Source organism: Ammospiza caudacuta, chromosome 4 (genome assembly GCF_027887145.1).
Source record: "Ammospiza caudacuta isolate bAmmCau1 chromosome 4, bAmmCau1.pri, whole genome shotgun sequence".
Lineage (NCBI taxonomy): Eukaryota > Metazoa > Chordata > Aves > Passeriformes > Passerellidae > Ammospiza > Ammospiza caudacuta.
Window position 1 is genome coordinate 52,408,233 of NC_080596.1, and position 18,114 is coordinate 52,426,346.

Sequence of the window (18,114 nt, forward strand, 5' to 3'; positions counted from 1 at the left end):
TTATGGATCTATTTTGATTTCTTCATTTTAAAGTCAAATATGCAAATAAAAGCAAAGGTACCTACAAAGAACAGAAGAGGTTCCCACTTGTGACTTCTAAAACTTGCATGCCATTCTGTGGTGTGGGTGTGAATAATAAAAAAGAAGATGCATAGGTAGTTGTTCATGTTCATTGTCTTTTCACTGGATCTGGCTCAGCATAGACTAAGGAGACTGAGGTCTCTGATTACTTTTGGAAAGACCTGATAGCTTCTCATACCAATGTTTAAATTATACCATCATAGAATGGTTATGGGTGGAAGGGACAACATCACCTAGCTCCAACCTCCCTGCCATGGCCAGGGATAGCCTTCACTAGAGCAGGTTGCTGAGAGCCCCATCCAACCTGGCCTTGGACACTTCCAGGGATGGGGCAGCCACAACTTCTGGGCCCCCTGTTCCAGTGCCTCACCACCCTCACAGCAAAGAATGTCTTCCTAATATCTAATCTAAACCTATTATCTTTTTGTTTAAAGCCATCAACCATTGTCCTGTCACTACATGCCCTTGTAAAAAGTCCCCCTCCATCTTTCTTGTAGGCTGCTTCAGGGACTGGAAGGCTGCAATTAGGTTACCCCTGGTGTCTTCTCCAGGCTGAACAATCCCAATTCTTCATATAAGAGCTGCTCCATCCCTCTAACCATCTTGGTGGCCTCCTGTGGACTTGCTTCAATGAATTCATGTTCTTCCTGTGCTGGGGACCCCAGAGCTGGACACAAAACCCCAGTGGGGTCTCACCAGAGCAGAGCAGAGCAGAGCAGAGCAGAGCAGAGCAGAGGGGCAGAATCCCCTCCCTCCCCTGCTGCCCACACTGCTCTGGATGCAGCCCAGACACATTTGGCTCAGGGGTTTGAGTGCACATGGCTGGGTCAAGTCCAGCCTGTCACCCAACAGCACCCCCAAATCCTTCTCAAAAAGGCTGCTCTTGATCTGTTCATCCCCCAGCCTGTGTTGATACTGAGGGTTGCTCCAACCCTTAATTTAAACACTAAGCTAGGATGCAGGAAAATAGTAAAAATGCTTCAAAAAAAACCAAGCTGTCTGCAAACCAAGATTCTGCAATGACAGAGAATATATTCCCACGAGGGTAACAGACTTCTTGTTTTTTTCTCAATTGCTCATTTTCATTCCTTTTTGCATTTTGCTTCTCAGAGGCATCATCTGAGAAGCAAAATTAAGCTTTCTAAAAAGTCTTTTCTTGATGTCTGTGTGTTCAGAGCAGTTTGTTTTGAGTTTACACATTACTGGCAAAATTTTTTCCAAGAAAATGCAGTTACAGCAGGAAAGTATAATCATCTTAAGTAAGGTTTGTTTGACTCAATACTGATGCAACTTCAGGTTTTCAGAGGAACCTAACCAATGAACAAGGTGAGCCAAGCACATCAATGCTCCACGTACTCCAGAGAAGCCATTTGGAGCTGATATTCCGAAGGGAAAGAACAGCTAATAAATGGGAACAATCTTTTCCCCTACCAAGACGTTAAATATATTTTTCTTAACTCAAGAGCACACGGATAAATATAAATCTTAGCTAATAAAGTATTTCAACCAAAGTGTATTGGTTCAAAATTGCATTTGGCTTGCTGTTGCATAAAGTTTGTCCAGCTTCTTGCTCCAGAGTTCTTGAATATTGCAACATGTTGTACTGATCACTTCTGTTTACTGGAAGTTACATGAAATACTGACTTTCCATTGTTTTGGACTAAAAATTGCAAAATTATGCATACTAATGAGTTTAACAGATTCATAATGTTTGAAGTACACAGCTCCATATTTTTAAATTCCTTTCCATAACAGTGTGCTGAATTCTTCATTACTGTAATCACTTAGATGAGAAAATACCAGCACAACAATTGCTTTATTGCAAGTTCCTTCTAGCCCCACAAACATTCTTGGAAAAAAAAAAAAAAACAAACTATGCAATTCATAAAAAATGTTGCCTGCATTGCAAGAGGTTCTAAATAGAAAAAATATAAAACTATAAAAAATAATCTACCACATTATTGCTGTTTCAAATCTGAAAAGAATTAGCCATCTGTCATGACAGCAGCTTGACCTGATGGGCCCTACAGAGCAGCAGTGAGATCAGCAGGGTCCCTGCTGAGCCAGCAGTCCTTTCCTGCCCAGTCAGGCCCTGATGCTATTCCCTGGCACAACAGGTTGTCCTCAGCAACACCTCTTCCACTTACTTGTTCTCTATGATCTGGAGCACCACTGTTGCCTGGATTTTCAAACAGCAACTGTGCAAAAGTCATTGAAACCATGAGGTTCCACAATAAACCCAGGTAATAAGCTTGCTTGAGTAATACGTCAGAATCATCTGCAGATTAATATTTAACTTCAGAATTTACAGGTGGCCGTCAATCCCATGTTTTGTTCCCTTCATAGGAAACCAGAGACAAAACTGCACTGCCTATGAAATGTGCTAATGTGAATGAAGCCTCCAAACCTCATCCATTTCCCTCCTTGACCAGTGTATTATTTTGATCAGTTAATGGTTTACAAAAAAACACTGATTAAGGAAAGGATAAATCATAACAAAGAACACAGGATGGGAGGGTATAATTCCAGTCTCGGTTACTCTCTCATGCTGTTGAAGAGCAACAACACAGAAAATTAGAAACAAAGGTTTAAAAATTATGTAACCTGGAGAGCTGAACTGCTCCTGCAAGCTGCTGAGTAAACTGTTGAGCTGGTGGAGATATTATGTACTTCATTTTAGTGGTGTAAGAAATTTTATTGGTGAGCATATTCATTGAAAACATGGGACTATCAGCATCTAGGCCACTTGGAGGGGCAGCAGTGCACTGCAGTAATTAGGGCTTGCAGAAGCTTCTGAGATACACAAGCACAAACACATCTACATGCCATTGACTTCTACTCATGTTACTTCAGTTACACTTACGAGACCCTTGAGGTTACAATTATGCTACAAAATTAAATTAATTCCTCTTTCAATATGATTAAGATCCTGCATAATATTTAGACACCGTTTATGTGTTTCAACAGTTTTAACTTTGCTAACTCTTCAGTTCTTTCTACAGGCAATTAAAAAAGACATGACTGAAATTCTTCCATCTCAGTCAAACGGATTGACGAGTTTTAATGGAGAACATTTATTCCAACCTTTAATTAAGTTTGGCAGTCTGAAATCATTAATCTGTGCTTTGAAACTATGTACTGTAACGTGAGCATTTAAAACCATACAAGTCAATCTTGTTATAAGGTGGATGTCTGAGTAATAATGCAGCTTTCTAGAAGCTGCCTCTGAATCTTTTAAATTACCTTTCCTTAGTTCATGACATAAACCAATAAGGATTTGCCCCAACAGGGGATGAAACCAACCCCAGTGTGACACTGCTTTGGCTAAAAGCAACCATTTAATCTTGCAAGGTTATTCTAAAAGTTGATAGGCAAGAAATCTGATCTACATTTTCCATCCCACGTAAACCTTAACACAGTTATTACTTAAAGAAAGAATCAACTGCATTATCTGGCGTTATTCTGCTAGATTATTCAGTGACTCCTACGAACAATTTCCTTGTGAGCATATTTGTAGTAGTTTAGCCTTTGGGGTGGAAATAATTTCATTTTAATATGTTTTTTGGAGCACTGCCAGAGTTACAGGCATTTTCTATGTGAGAGAATTCTACAAGCATGAAAGTGCATACCTTGAGATTCTGGGTTCTCTTTCTAGAAGAAAATAAGGAGTCTAAAAGAGCATTAAAGTATAAAATCTTTCTAGTGGCCATCTTGGCTACTTGTCAACATCTGCCAGAAGACCTTATAGTTATTTTTTTGGCCTTTACTGATGCTTTAAAGTCCAGCACAAGCAAGATGGATGGGAGAGAAAAAACTACTGAGAATTCTCCCAAGCAGCTGCTGTTCAGAATACAGTGATCAACAAAACACATCGGTTGGGAATACCTTTAAATAAAGCCAATCTCTGGGTTTGATTTAACAGTTTGAGCTGCTGTCACAGAATACCTGGAATCCTGTGAACAGGAACAGGTCTTTCTGGCAATAGCTTTTCAGGTTGTCACTGTTCCTCCACTGAGGTTCTCCCCCCTTTTCCAACCTCAGGGTGAGCTAGTGGTGTGAGTGTTCCCTCTCTTGGTTGCACAGCTTCAGCTTCAGGTCTTTACTGAGCTGCAGTTGGTAGATAATTAATTATTATGGCCTAGAGGAGGTATGGAACTTTTCAAGCAATAGAGTACAAAGTAAAGCTGATTTAAAAAAAAAAAAAGACTATGTTTTGCAGGCATTTGAAATGCATGCCTTGAATTTCCTTGCGAAGAATTCTTAGTTTGAAAGGTTCTGATACTCTCTTTCAGAAGTCAGATGTAAAATCCAAAATCAGAAGTAAATGGGAAATGCAATTGTGGAAAATGTGAAAGCTTTTAAATAACCACTTGTCCTGCGCTGCACACGAGAAAAGAAGCATGAAATTTAATTTTATGGATTTATTTTTCATTTTTTAGAAAGAAGTTAACTTAGGAGAATAGGTCTTTTTGAATTAATAATTTGTGTTCCATTACTACACAATGACTTGGCACTGTGAATGTTTCCAAAGGTCTGTACCACTGAACTGTAGGATTTGTGCACAATAACAGATCCCCAGCTGGATGTTTCCAGCAGTCACACCACAACCATGTTGTCCGATGCACGTACACTAAACAGGCAGTGCCAGGGAAATCCTTTCATTTTCCCTTCCACATAACTAAAAAGCCTATCTCTTTACAGGCATACCCCTTATTTAATGAAATCCTACACACCTCAGACTGGGTGCTAAAGGTTCCATTACTAAAGGAGAGGGTGTCACTCCTTTAATTTCATAGGCACCATTATGATATGATTAACTCTCTATTGTGGGAGTCAGGAGAGTTGCATTTGAGGGGAACTGTGAGTTTAACATTAGACAAAAGAAATACATATTTTCTAAAGGGCATTCACAGCTATTTTGTCTAAGCCTTTAAATCAGAAAAGTATTGTACCTGTCAGCCTAAAGGAAAATGTGGACTACAGCTTATATCAACCCTGAAGCTGGTCTCAATTTTGTTCGAGATTTAAAAAAATATGATATATCAGATTTCTGGATCATATGAGACAACATTCACATTATTGCTTTATAAGTTTTGCTTGTTTATCAATTTTGTTGAATAAATGCTTATTCTTGTCAAATTGAAAACGATCCAACAAAACATCCACTAACAGTGACCCAGTCATTTAACCCCAAGCTGCCCATTTCTACATTCATTCCACATTTCACTTTCTAATATAATTACTCCTGTTTGGAACAGACAGTGATGAAATGATCTGGCCTTTATGTATTATTACTTGATTAGTTTTTCCATATTTGCTGAAAAAAAATAAAATCAGTTACTGAACATTCTTATTAATATTGAAGTGTCTCTGCATCTCCTTCATGCTCTTTAGGACAGTTGCTATATAACAAAAAAGTATTTCTCCTTTCTTCTTCTGCACTACTGCTAAGTAAATTTTCATTAATAATTATTAGGCTTTATGACTTTCCAGAAAAAAAATAAGTTTAATCTAATTAGTTTAATATTAACATCTTCTGGTAAATATATTTAGACCAAGGACCATTTATTATCATTTGTGTTTCCACACTGGCTGGGGCTAAAGGAATTTTTGACATTTTAGTTCTAGATAAACCAGACTTACAATTACAAAAAATGAGACTTGGCTGCTGTGATGCAAAGAGCATGAGATGGGGCTCATAATGCCAATTTGGTTCCCAGGATTTATTTCCTATGTTGAGATTCACAACAGCCACCATGCTAAATTCTCAGATACCTAATTAAGACAGGAAAGAGGAATAGGATGTGTGAAATTCTGGCTACTCCAGTAAACACCGCTTGTCTTTCTCAATCTGCAAAAAGTGTCTTAAGATAACCTCCATGTACATAAAGTCCTTCTACCATTTCTGGAGCTGGGATCTAATGCACGAGCAGTGGCCTGCCAGGATTAATGGTCAAACTTTCAGTGCCTTGGTTCTAAGCATTACCCAGCTCAAGGGTTAAAGCCCACAGATTCAGATCCTCTTGGCTAAACATCTACCACTGCAGGATGCCACAGCCACCTGGGCTAACATCAACCCTAAAGTAAGGGGAAGGCCTTTGCTCTTCTAGGCCCTGGATGCTTCTGTGGCAAACTGGAAAACCATATATATATATATATATATATGTGTGTGTGTGTATATATATATATATATATATACATACATATACGTTTATGCAGTTGCTTATTTAATTATCCACTTTACAAAAAGTATACAAAAAGTCAGTGGTTTAAGCTATATAAATTCTTTCAAATTTATAAAAGACATTACCCAACAGGTTGGAATGTTAAATAAACTAATCTCTGCAAGATTTGTGGCTCATTTGGGAGATCAGATAAATGTAAGAGCCTTGAATACAATTTTAGAGAAGCTAAAAAATTATACATTCTTCCCATGATTTTATTTACCTCTTTTTGCTGAGACATGAAACCTTCAGTCTGTGATCCCAGAAATTACATCATCATCAGTGTAAGATCAGTATGGCAGGTCAAGAACAGCGTTCCCAATATAAAATAAAGGGATTTTTTTCCTTTTTTTTCTTTCCTCTTTGGCATCTTTTTATAACTACTCTATAAAAGGTTTTTTATCATATACATTTTTTTAAACTTTAGGACATGCACATGACATCTTTTTGCTCATTATAAAGATTTGACCACCTTTACGTCAGTAAGAAACACATTTTAGAGAAAATTATAACATTACTGCGTGTCAGTTTTTTCTGAGTCCAGTTACTTCTCTTGACTGTTTCTTAGTAGATAGAGAAATACATTATTAGTTTGCTTGCCCTGAAGCATGACACTAATTACTGCCAATCATTCTGCCCATGTTTATTCTTGATGTACAAGCAGCACCTTCTGCCAACCACATAAAGGCATCAGAGTGAACCAGACACCACAGCAGCTCAATAGATCTAGTCATAGCATGGTTTTAATGAACTCTATATTCATGTAAATGTCTATTATACTTATGGAGCTCTGTCATGAATGAAAATTAGCTCAACAGTCATTAACTGAGACACGGAGAAAGGTCACCATTTGCCTTTGGAAGGTAATGCTTGCACTTACCACAGCAAGGCTGTGAAAATCAGATGGAAAACTGAACTAAAACTTATCTCATGGTACATTAGGGAGGAAGCATGGTTAGAAACAGGCAATGGTAACTAGGATGTTTACATTCTACTTCTCCTGCTTGTTTGTTGTCTGACAAGCTCTTCAGATTATTACCTGCAAAAATCAACATAAGACAACATATCTGATGTCAAATGGGAGAGTCATAAGAATGAGCATTTCAAATAATCTTTCTGTAAAAGCTGGTATGACAGCTCACCACAGTATTACTGAACTACCAAGCAGGTATAAAATAATGCTATTTAATGAGCTGAGAAGATGAGGACTGAGTAGTAAGGGAGAAAAACTAGAACAGTTGACTTCAAGACTGTGCAAGTCTTGCTTCATTAACTGAGTAATTTTACAATAGTCTCACAGATTAGAACAAGCCACTTCAACCAGCCAAGCTGCTGGAAAAGACAACTACTATTGGTGCTTGCAGAATTCAAAATAATTCTATTGCCTATATCTCAACATTTTACCCAAGGACTGGATCTACTTGGACATACAAATCACCCCATTGACATGGCAGACAGTCTACATGACCATGTCCCACCTAACACACCAAAGGAGAGCACATCCTCTCTCTCTCTCCCTCTCTCTCTCTATATACAATATTTACTCTTATTTATGCATTGAGACTGGAACACAAAATAACTCTGTGGGCACCATGACTGGAAATGTGTGCCTCTATCACTCTAGACATAAGTTTTCATGTTCCTGAGCGAAGCCAAGGGATAAGACAATTCCCTCAAATACTGCTAGGGTGAGACTGATTGAACTCTGGGGGATCCAACCAGACCCTCTTGTCAGGAGGACCTCACATGATGTATTGACCTCCTTACTCCTATGCCTTCAGCAACAAAACTGCCCTATTGCCAGAGGACACTATAAACTTAAATCTTTTGAAAAACATTTCTGGCTCTGAAGCCACAGAACCGTAGTTTTTACTAAATAAATTTTAAAAAAATCTATAAGACTGAGTTTAAAGTAAAAGAAGATTAATGACTTACAGTCAGATACTGGAATCATTTCCCCAGTGAGGTGGTGGAGTCATCATCCCTTGAAGAATTCAAAAAAAGACTGGATGTGGCACTTGCTGCCATGATCTAGTTGAACAGTTAGAACATCGGCTGGACTTGATGATCTTATAGGTCTCTTCCAGCCTTGAACTTCTGTGATTCTGTGACTTACATGTGACTGCAACATTAAGCATCTCAAGGCTATGATTTCTCAGAAATAAAAAAAGTACCAGAAGAAAGCATTATTTTACTAGGTAAAAAACCTTTTCTTCTTATGCCAAGATATCAACCACCTTGTTTTTGCAATGATGGATGAAATTACTGATCACTGTCCAAAACCAGGCAGACAATCTCTAGCAACACCATAAAGACCTTGCAACACAGAACACCAGATATGGGTATGTACAGGTAGCATTTGTGATATCTAAGCCCTTTTAAACTGATTCAGAATGGAGACTCCATATTTTGCATTCAGGAATGGCTACAGCTACAGTTGGGACCAGTTGCTTCCTTCCACTGTGAGATGTGGCATTTTATGAAATGAAAACATTTTATTACTTTTTGACCAGTTTTAGTCAAGCTGCCCCCTACACACAGAGATTATATAAAAACTTCATTTAGCATATTACTTCTCTTTCCCAGAGGATTTTCAAGTGCTGGAATGGAGAGGAAGCTTTGATGGGTACAGGAGGCAACTAAGAAGTGCTGTGAGCTGGTGACAATCCCTGTGAGATTGCCACTGGAAACTGTCACACCCACCCCCTACAGATTAACAGTATTTCAGGTGTTGAGACTTTACAAGATAAGTTTTGGACTTTTCAGAACAGGTGTTTTTGTGCTTTGCTCCGTTTGGCTTTTTCCAGATGTGAAAGCAGCAATCCCACTACAGTGTCACAGAAATAGCTTGGAGTTGGAATAGATTTGTTCTTTGACTATTTTGATAAGATCTGTGTTCTGTTTCCTCTGCCTTATTTGTGTGGTCTGCACCATGCTCCTCCCTGGAAGTACAATACAGGAACAGGAAAACCAGGAGCTGAAACTTGCAAAATGCTGTCTTTGTCAGCAGACCTTGGTATGCTATACACAACATGACAAATTCTGTTTCCTCCCCACTCTACCATGCATATTCATAAGCAAATAGAACAGTAGCACACAAACAGAACCTGTGATACATATAACAAACAACAGAAAAAAAAACTAAGCATGAAAGTAAAACAAAAAAAATCAATGAAGAGATTGTTTGCATGGCAGCTATTAACTAATACACCAAGGAAAAAATCCCCACCTTTGGGTAAATTAATTCTAACAGGCAAATATCACCCAGTGAAACAAACAGCTGATCAGGATGGAAATGTAGGGTTTATAATCTTCTTTTAACTAAGTAGGTGTTCCCTTATGTACAGAAAGCAACTGAGATTTTCAAGTGAGATCAAACACAAGAAAAGAGAGTGAGAGCAAAATGCCCATGATGCTGACTAATTCAACATGATTTTGTACAACGTTCAAACTTGCAACTGATTCATTGTCTTCTTCTGGGAAAAGGCTGTCAAAGGAGGCTGGCACTAAAGTCACATTTTTGCTCTTTAAACCTGCTTGCCTATTAGCATTCCTTCCTGCAGGAGAACTGAAATCAAACGCAGTATGTTTCACACCTGTAGCTACGAGACTTCTGATTTTGATAGCAGGAAGCATCCTTATGTACTTATTCTGCAGTGTTGTTATTTTTTCCCCTTCTACAAGAAAGAAAGCATTTTCTAGAAGTCCTTATTTTCTCTTTGCACCTTTTACTCAAGGCTACTAGCATGCAAAGTGAACTGTCTAACTCTTTGAATAATTTAACATGAAAACACGCACACCTGGCCATCTGCTGCTACAGTTCAAGAAACTCCAGCATTTCCGACGGCAGCTGCTGACTACGCAAAGGGCAAACCAGGGCAAGAGGGACGCAGAACCTCAAACCTGCAGCAGGTATTCTGACCGGGACAGGGAGCTCTTCTGAAGTGCCACCACAGGCATGCCAACATCATCCCAAAAACGCAAATAACTTTTCCTAGCAACTGCGACGTGTTCGGTTGTTTTGCGGCAATCGCAGTGGCTCGGTACGCGCATCCCCGCGCAGCCGGGCTCCCGGCCGCTCGCATTGCGGGGCGCCGTGGGCTCCGGCCCGAGGGTCACTCACCATGTTGACTTCCGAGACCACGTCGATGCTGGCGATCTCTATCCGCATGCCCACATCCACGGGCGGACCTGCGGGGGAAGCGGGAGGCGGTGTTAGCGCACCTGGGAGACCGGGGCGTGGGTCGGGGGCCGCGGGCGCCTCACCTCCGAAGTCCGGGCGGAGGCGGATGTCGTAGCCTTGGAGCAGCCTGTCCACAGTCTCCTTCACGTAGGACATGTTGCTGGGCCCGTCGGCGCTGCGGGAAGAAGCACAAGCGGGTTAAGGAGGCGGCCGGGCAGCCCCGCGCCCGCCTGTCTCCCTGCCTCCGTCCGCAGCCCGGCGGCGCTCACCTGCGCGCCGCGCACGCCACGGCCAGCGCCAGCGGCAGCAGCAGCGCCCGCGGGCCGGCCCGCCTCGCAGCCGCCCCCATCCCGGCCGCCGCCTCACGGGGGACGAGCCGCGGACTGGAACTTGGTGAGGACAGGCGAGGAGAGCCAATTCCCGAGAGCGGGACGCATGCGCGGAGCGGAGCGCCGCGGCCCCGGGCTGCCCCTCTGCCCGCCCCGGCCGCCCGGGCCCGGCCGGGCCGCGCCCGCCGCGGGCTGCTGAGGGAGCGGGGCCCGAGGGCGCGGCGCCGGAACAGGTACCGCGGCAGCCGTGAGGGTGGCGGGGCCCCGCGGCTGGCGGGGCACAGCGGGACCCTAACCCCCGAACTGCCGAGGGGAAGGGGCTGCCACTGCCGGGCGCAATCCCCCTCGCTGGAGCGCCGGCTTCTCGTCAAGAGACAGTGAATGATTGTTGAGGGAGCTTCGGCGTGAAATTTCCCCTCGATGTTATGTTAGCCGTGAAGTGAAAGGGGCACGGCCATTCGGACAGCAATAGCACGTTTTGCTGCAGGTCGCCTTTTGGCGAGCGGCGAAGGCTTGAGGGCAGCGGAGCGCTCGGCGCTCCCGCAGCAGTACCCGCGGTGCCCCGGGAAACTGATCTGGAGTTCCAGTGTTTTAACCAATGTAACTGATCTTGCGTTACAGCTTCTTTTTTAAGACTCTCGGAATGGATGCTGTAATGTAACCTGACCTTTCTTGTGCATCGTTACACAGTGACTGATCGGAGCCCTGTGCATAGTTCATGACTTTGCCGGTGCCGCTCGCTTTCACTGCACCGTAGCGCAGCAGAATTAACATTTATCCCTTTCAGGTTCAGCCCATCTCCTCTGTGCGCTTCACAGTCCTGCGTGCGGTGCCCTTGGGATACGTATTGGATGCTTCTGAGTCTGCTACAGCGTCATGCAGACTTGTTTCTGAGAAATGGCAGACTTGGTGATGTTTCTTGTAGCTAAAATACGCCACGATATTTGAAAAATGCTGGAATATTGATATCGTTTGTGACACACATTCTAGCAATAGTTTTGAGCAGCTTTTGGATCAAATTTTTGAACAATGTATTTTTCTATGAAAATTTGTCCCTTTTGGAGAAGGAGCCCAACATGCTTCCTGATAGATTACTATGGGAGTCCTTAATCTCACATCTGCTTTCTCCAACCACAAGTGTACAAATTTATGAAAATAATTATTTTATCAGTTCTTTGTAACAGTATATAATAAATATTTTCGATTTTCTTTTAGGAGTTTTATATTTCTTTCTTTTCCTCCTAGTTCAGTAATTAGCTGCTGAAAAATATGACCTCCAGCTCAACTTGAGAGTACTTCAGGACTGCTGTTTGAAAGAGTTTTGTACAATTATAATTGGTGTGGCTTGTGTAGGGTGCTTTAAAAAAAAGAAATCCTACCTCTGCTAAATAGCCAAATAGTATCTTTAATTAGAATTGTATCCCACACAGCCATCATAAAGTTACCTGGTTCTTCTGAATTAGGATTTACCATACAGCTATATATTTTACTTCTTGATGGTATACAGCATTACATTTAGCTTTGTCATAAGCCGTGTGAAACTCAATTATGCCTGTATTTAATGGAGACCACTGCTCTCCATGGCTTGCCAAAATCTGTCTTGAGGCATAAGTGCAGGGTTTTTTTCTATTAGAATTCTTAATCTACTGCACATTTCAGGGCAGCTTTAGTTCAGATGAGCTGTAGTCTGGGCCCTGGACTGAATGCCCAATAATGGTTGAACTGTTTTAGGTGAATTTCTGGTCTGGTCTGAGAAAGCATGAGCAAAGCCTGTCATGCAGGTCTCCTGCAATCAGGGATGCCTCAGCCCAGCAAATGTACTTCCAGGAGGATGAGGATGTTCTATGGGCAAGCTGGTTCCTCTGAGAGCTCTCCCAACCAAGCTGTCCTGGCTTCTGGACACCAGCCTTGAGCTTCCTCCACTGAACATCCCAAAAATAAGACCCAAACTGTTGAAATTCAACTCCATTTTGTACAGCTTGTTTACTGGGAACATGAGGGCTCTAAACTTGGTTTTTGAAACAACTACAAATATCCTGCAGTGTAGAGACAATACTGAACAAATCCCTCACTACTGGGGGCTTGGGAACAAGGAGCTTTATATGTTTTTTTAAAAAAACCATACAAAGAAGGAGCTGCAGGGCATTACGCTGCCAGAGCAGAGGGGGTGAGAAGGATTTCTCTTTCCCTATGGGGAGGATGATGGAAACATGTGTGAGACCTGTTTTCCATTGTTTTCAGGACTAAAAAGGTACATTATTATCAGCAGGACTTCCACTCTCACACGTGTTGCTAGCTGAAGTAGTCAATTATTTAAGAATTTGGAAGTTCTGCTCTCTTTGCAGATCATCTGTTTCTAGGAGAATATAGTATGCTTTTCCAGGCCACCGATGTGGAAAAATTTTGATGTAATTTTGATAATGTGACATAATTCTTGCTAACCACACCTTGTGCAAAGAGCAAAGACATACAAAATGAATGACTATGGGGAAGGGGCTAACACTCAAATATTATGCCTATTGCTTACAAATGTTTTCTAAAAGCTTATACAGGTGATGAGACATCTGGTGATCTGTTTTTGTCATGTGCTTCAAATGACAGCTGCTTCTGCAGTCAATAAATTCGTTTCAAAATGCGGCAGTGTGTCTTTCCATCCACTCCAACGGGGTTTGCTCAAACAGCGAGGCTGAGTGAAACCTGGTGGGTACTACACATGGTTTTTGGGCATCTTGGAATTTGCTGAGCACCCCAGAATATAGGCAACTAAGTAGATGGCTAATTTGCACTTTTGGAAACCAGGCTGCTCAGTGTCCAAAATTCTAGGAGTTTAATCTGCAGAGTTTTGACACTAGTTTTCAATATTTTTAGTTCTCTCACCTCTGAAATATGAGTTATAAATCTGTGGTTTTTAAATAAGACTGGATATAACACAGGTGCTATACCAAGAAAAGTGCATGTCCTCTGCATGGAAATTTCTACCTTTACAGAAATAATTAAGTATTTCTATTGCTATTACCTTTCCTGTCCACTCTGTCAGTGAATTGAGCTCCCATGGCAGAGCTACCACCCTGACCCATGTGTGCTGCTTAGTGACCCCAGCAGCGTGCTGAGGTGGCATGTGGTCAGCTCACAGCCTATGAGAGCTGTAACCCCATTGTACCAAGCCCAGTTTGGTCTTCAAATACCTGTGGTGGCTTCAATTTCTGCTCCTATGGTCTTTTATTAATTGCTTATTTCCTCATACTGTTGTTCAAAACCTTGAAATTCTTGCTAATGATAGTGCCAAGTTTCTTTCCCAATCATTACTAGTCTGGGATTGGTATGTACAGGGTCCATGAGATAGAAATACAACTTGTACATAAGATTTTAAAAATATATTTTCTGGTCTTTGTTAGACAAGGCAGACCTTTTGGTCAGGGAATAATTTCATATTTGTTCAACATATGTAAGCAATAATAAACTAAACCAATTGAAATCCACTAGTTTTATCATATTAACCATGACCTTTTTTTCATATTCTAAGGCATGTCAAGTACTTACTAGAAGCAAGACAAATAATATAATCATAAAGCATGATGCAGAATCTATAATGAAATGCATGTTCATTTTTTACCTTCATTATGTTTAATCTTTCAGGATGGCATCTTTTTTTCTTACAGAAATTGATGTTTCCACTTTACTAAATACCTTTTTTGCACTGCTCATTTTAATTTGGCACCAGAAAGTGCACATCATATGAAGATAATGTCCTGCTCAGATAGTGTTGGCTAATTCAAAAAAAAAAAAAAAAAAAAGCAAGATTACTCAAAAAGAGGGAAATTTGCAAATTCTTTCTGTGTCCCACTAGATAAGCTCGTAGGCAGGTGTCTGGGTTTAGACCACAAGTTTCAAAGAAATAAAGGGAGAAAATGTAAACATTATGACTATTCAATCTCTCTCTACTGATATTTTGTGCCTTCTTAAAAGTAGAATGAAAGAAGGTGTCTCTGTGCTTCTGCTCAAAACAAATGGGGAGCTGTGCCCCTCATAGTGTAATCTTTGTATGTGGAGGTGGTAATTGTGATATTGACAGGTTTTGAGAAAGTGCAAATAGGGACTTGCAGACACTGGATACTCCTAGATGTGCCCAATTGGAACTGCTGTGTGGATTTTTCATACTACATACACAGTTGAAAGAAAAATGAGAATTAGGATGGGTACACATTTTTTTTTAATTGGCACAGAGCAGGCGACATTTTGCAGTAATTATATAAATTATATAAATTCAAAATTTTAGATCAATTTTTTTAACCATTAAGATGAATGGTTGGGTTTGAAAACTATGAAGTGAAACCTTGAAATTGTGAAATGACTACCTGGGCAGGTAAAAAACAAATCTTGTTCATATTTATACATAAAGAGGCAGGTAATGAAATAGGTCACTTATTTCATCTGCTTAGTGATAGTGCTATTGTTGTTTTGTAACTACAGCAATCCCTCGAGTCAAGTAGAGCTTGTGAGCCATCTTCTCAAATGACAGAAAACTGCAAGCTGGAAGTACTTTTAGTGTGCCTTGGGGATTTCAGTGCAGCAGCAAAGCTGTGCAAGTGATCGACAAGAGCTGAGGACTGCCATGCTGAACTCGTGCTTTATCCTGGGATCTGTAGGCAGTGTGGGACTGCTGCACACTGAGGAGATCACCTCACCCTCACACCTGTCTCCCTTTCCTTTGGGTCTCTCAGCAAGCCCTCACTCTTATCTCAGGAAAGAAAAAGGTTCCTCTTTGTGCTCTATTTTCATCCCTCTCTTTATACCCTGTAAAGAGCAATTAAGGTCTTTCTACAGTGCATATTCTACTTTGTTTTAAAGGATTGTAAAATGCTTAGGAGAGTTATTTTAAGGAATTAGTAGTAAATATCAAAAGTGTGAATCAGTTACTCACTTTTAATATTCAAAATGAGAGTATATGAGTTATAGGATTTTGTCCTGTAATAATTATAGCCAGGATAATTTAGTGAGTCTTTTAATCATGTCAGCTAAACATATGTACTACTCATTTGAAATCCCTTTTTAGATTTCCCAGCTTTTTGTCTAGACCACCGTTCAACATCCATTCTTACCTTAGAGAATTTGTTTCCTCTCAAGATGTGCATGCCCAGTACTGCACCCCTAATGACAGAAAACCGTAGAGCAGCACATTTTCTTTGCCCTCCCTCCTCACCACCTATGGGAAACAACCTTGCTTCAAAGTCCTTCATCCCAGCTGTGAAAGATTCAGAAGCTCCTTCAGCCTCTGATTCTGGCTCAAGAGAAGTAGTAGGGGCTAAAGAGTAAGGTCTTTGTGCCAGTTGCTATAGAGATTATACAAAAAGACAATTTTAGTTTCAGAGAACAAATCATTCAGGGTAAATAAGGCTAGACAAGACACAAGTGTTCAGACAGACATGAAGAAGGTGAAGGCAGCAGTTAGTCTGCATGCATTTGTATAGTTTGTATGGACATATTAACTACAAGGAGCTGGTCATCTGAAGTGTTGGAAAAAGGAAGGCAGTTGACGGCAGCACTGCAGAAGCTGGTTTTAAGGAGGTATTTAAAAAACAGAGAAATATGAAAGACTATTTTGATTTTTCTTTAAAGGTACTTCAGATACTTCCTTTTATACAGCTCCTAAATTTGAGTTTTTACAGTAGTGGAATATGTCAGAAGCAGGACAGAAAGAGTAAACAGCTCATGTTTTAAACTGGAGAAACTGAGCATATGTACACATTTTGATTACAAGCAGCTACCTTGGTTTTAAGAGGCTGATGCATACTGTGGCAAGGTGCTTTTACATTTGCAGGATTGAGAACTTTGCTTCTATATTTTTTAGGCCAGCTCCTGTCTTCATTTGTAAAGGCTATTTTTTGCCCTTTTTTTTTTTTTTTGGCATAAGAATAAAAGCACTGTTAGCTGAATGGCTCAAAAATTATTTTTCTGATAAATGGATTAATTTAACCCAGATTTGCCTTTCCATTGTTTCCTGAAGCAGCTCACTGCAAATCCTTATTAAAATTATCAGGTTATGAATAGTATTCTCATACTCACAAGCATTTTACCACACAGAGCCACAAGAATGCAATGTGTCTCTTTCTCCCATTTCAGTGATGTGATGCACTCACTACAAACACTTGTGAATGTGAGTCGTAAATAAGAGCCTAGCTTGTTTTCTTCTAGCAATAGGGGGATAGAATGGCTGAATTTAGTCACATATGCAATTTCTCTGGAGATATGTTCCATAACTGTGTAGCTCAGAGAGTTCCTTTCTCAGGAAGAACCAAGTAAAAACTGGATCAAAATGAAATTTTCTTTGAGAAAATATACATTTTTGCATTATATACTCTCAAGAAGTTTTGAATTAAAAAATACTCCTAAGCAACCTGGTCTATCTTTGAGGTTAATGCATCTCAGAGAAGAAAGTGAGCTTGGCTCTGCAGTTGAGCAGGAGGTAGGCTACTCAGCTTCCCCTTCTAGTTCCAAGTATTTTGTGGACTTAAAGGGTGGTAACATTGCTTTCTGCCTCTACTTCTGGTTTATAATTCTTCCATAGAAATGGTAATTCCAGTTCCTTTTCAATCTCCCGTAGCCTCTCCTTATTTGGTGTATTATATTGCTGAGAAGGTTGAAGATCCTGGCTAGTTGTTCCTCAAGCTAGTTTTACATAAGAAATTTTGGGGTTTGACTTAAATCTGATTTGTGATGAAAGCTGGTGCTGAACACAGGTCTTTTCTATTGGCCACCACTTCCAGTTTTAAAATCAAATCTACCCAAAATTAATCTTACTGCACTGAAGACCCAGACTCCAAATCACATACTCCTCAAAGAGCCAAATTCAGTAAGAAAGGAAACAGACATTTTGATTGAGATTTTATAGTACCTGTTTTTTAACAATATGTAGGTTGTGAATTATATATATTTAATAAATGTATGTTAAAACCCTAAAAAGGAAAAGCTTGAACAGAGCCAAGAATGGGCATCAGAAATAGAAGCAGTTCTTTATCTTGCTGTTGCATCTGCCTCATGAAAGGTAGGCATTTTATATTTCCACTCATGATCAAGGTTGTCTGCTGCTTCCAAAGATGGAGGTGACAATAAGACAAATTTGCATTGTATTTCAAGAATATGTTTACAAATATGACACCTCTCACATTTAAGAGTGAGTTTTATGGAAAAAGCAAAATATAACAATAAAACCTGCCAGACTGAAAACTTGCAAGCTGCTTTCTTCGATGATGGCAAATTCCCTTGGAATTCTGTTGTCAACTTACAGCCATGAAAATGA

General features: G+C 40.5%; 1 protein-coding gene across 1 annotated transcript in view; it reads right to left on the reverse strand.

Annotated features, from left to right (window-relative positions):
• The window catches only part of GABRB1 (gamma-aminobutyric acid type A receptor subunit beta1), a 104,672-nt gene extending 93,826 nt beyond the window's left edge, over positions 1–10,846 (reverse strand). The window contains exons 1-3 of the mRNA XM_058803601.1: positions 10,758–10,846; positions 10,572–10,663; positions 10,429–10,496 (exon numbers count right to left, since the gene is read on the reverse strand). Coding sequence (XP_058659584.1) covers positions 10,429–10,496; positions 10,572–10,663; positions 10,758–10,837 — 240 coding nt within the window. The 5' untranslated portion in view covers positions 10,838–10,846. The remainder of the gene's footprint in view (positions 1–10,428; positions 10,497–10,571; positions 10,664–10,757) is intronic.
• Between the last annotated feature and the right edge of the window lie 7,268 nt (positions 10,847–18,114).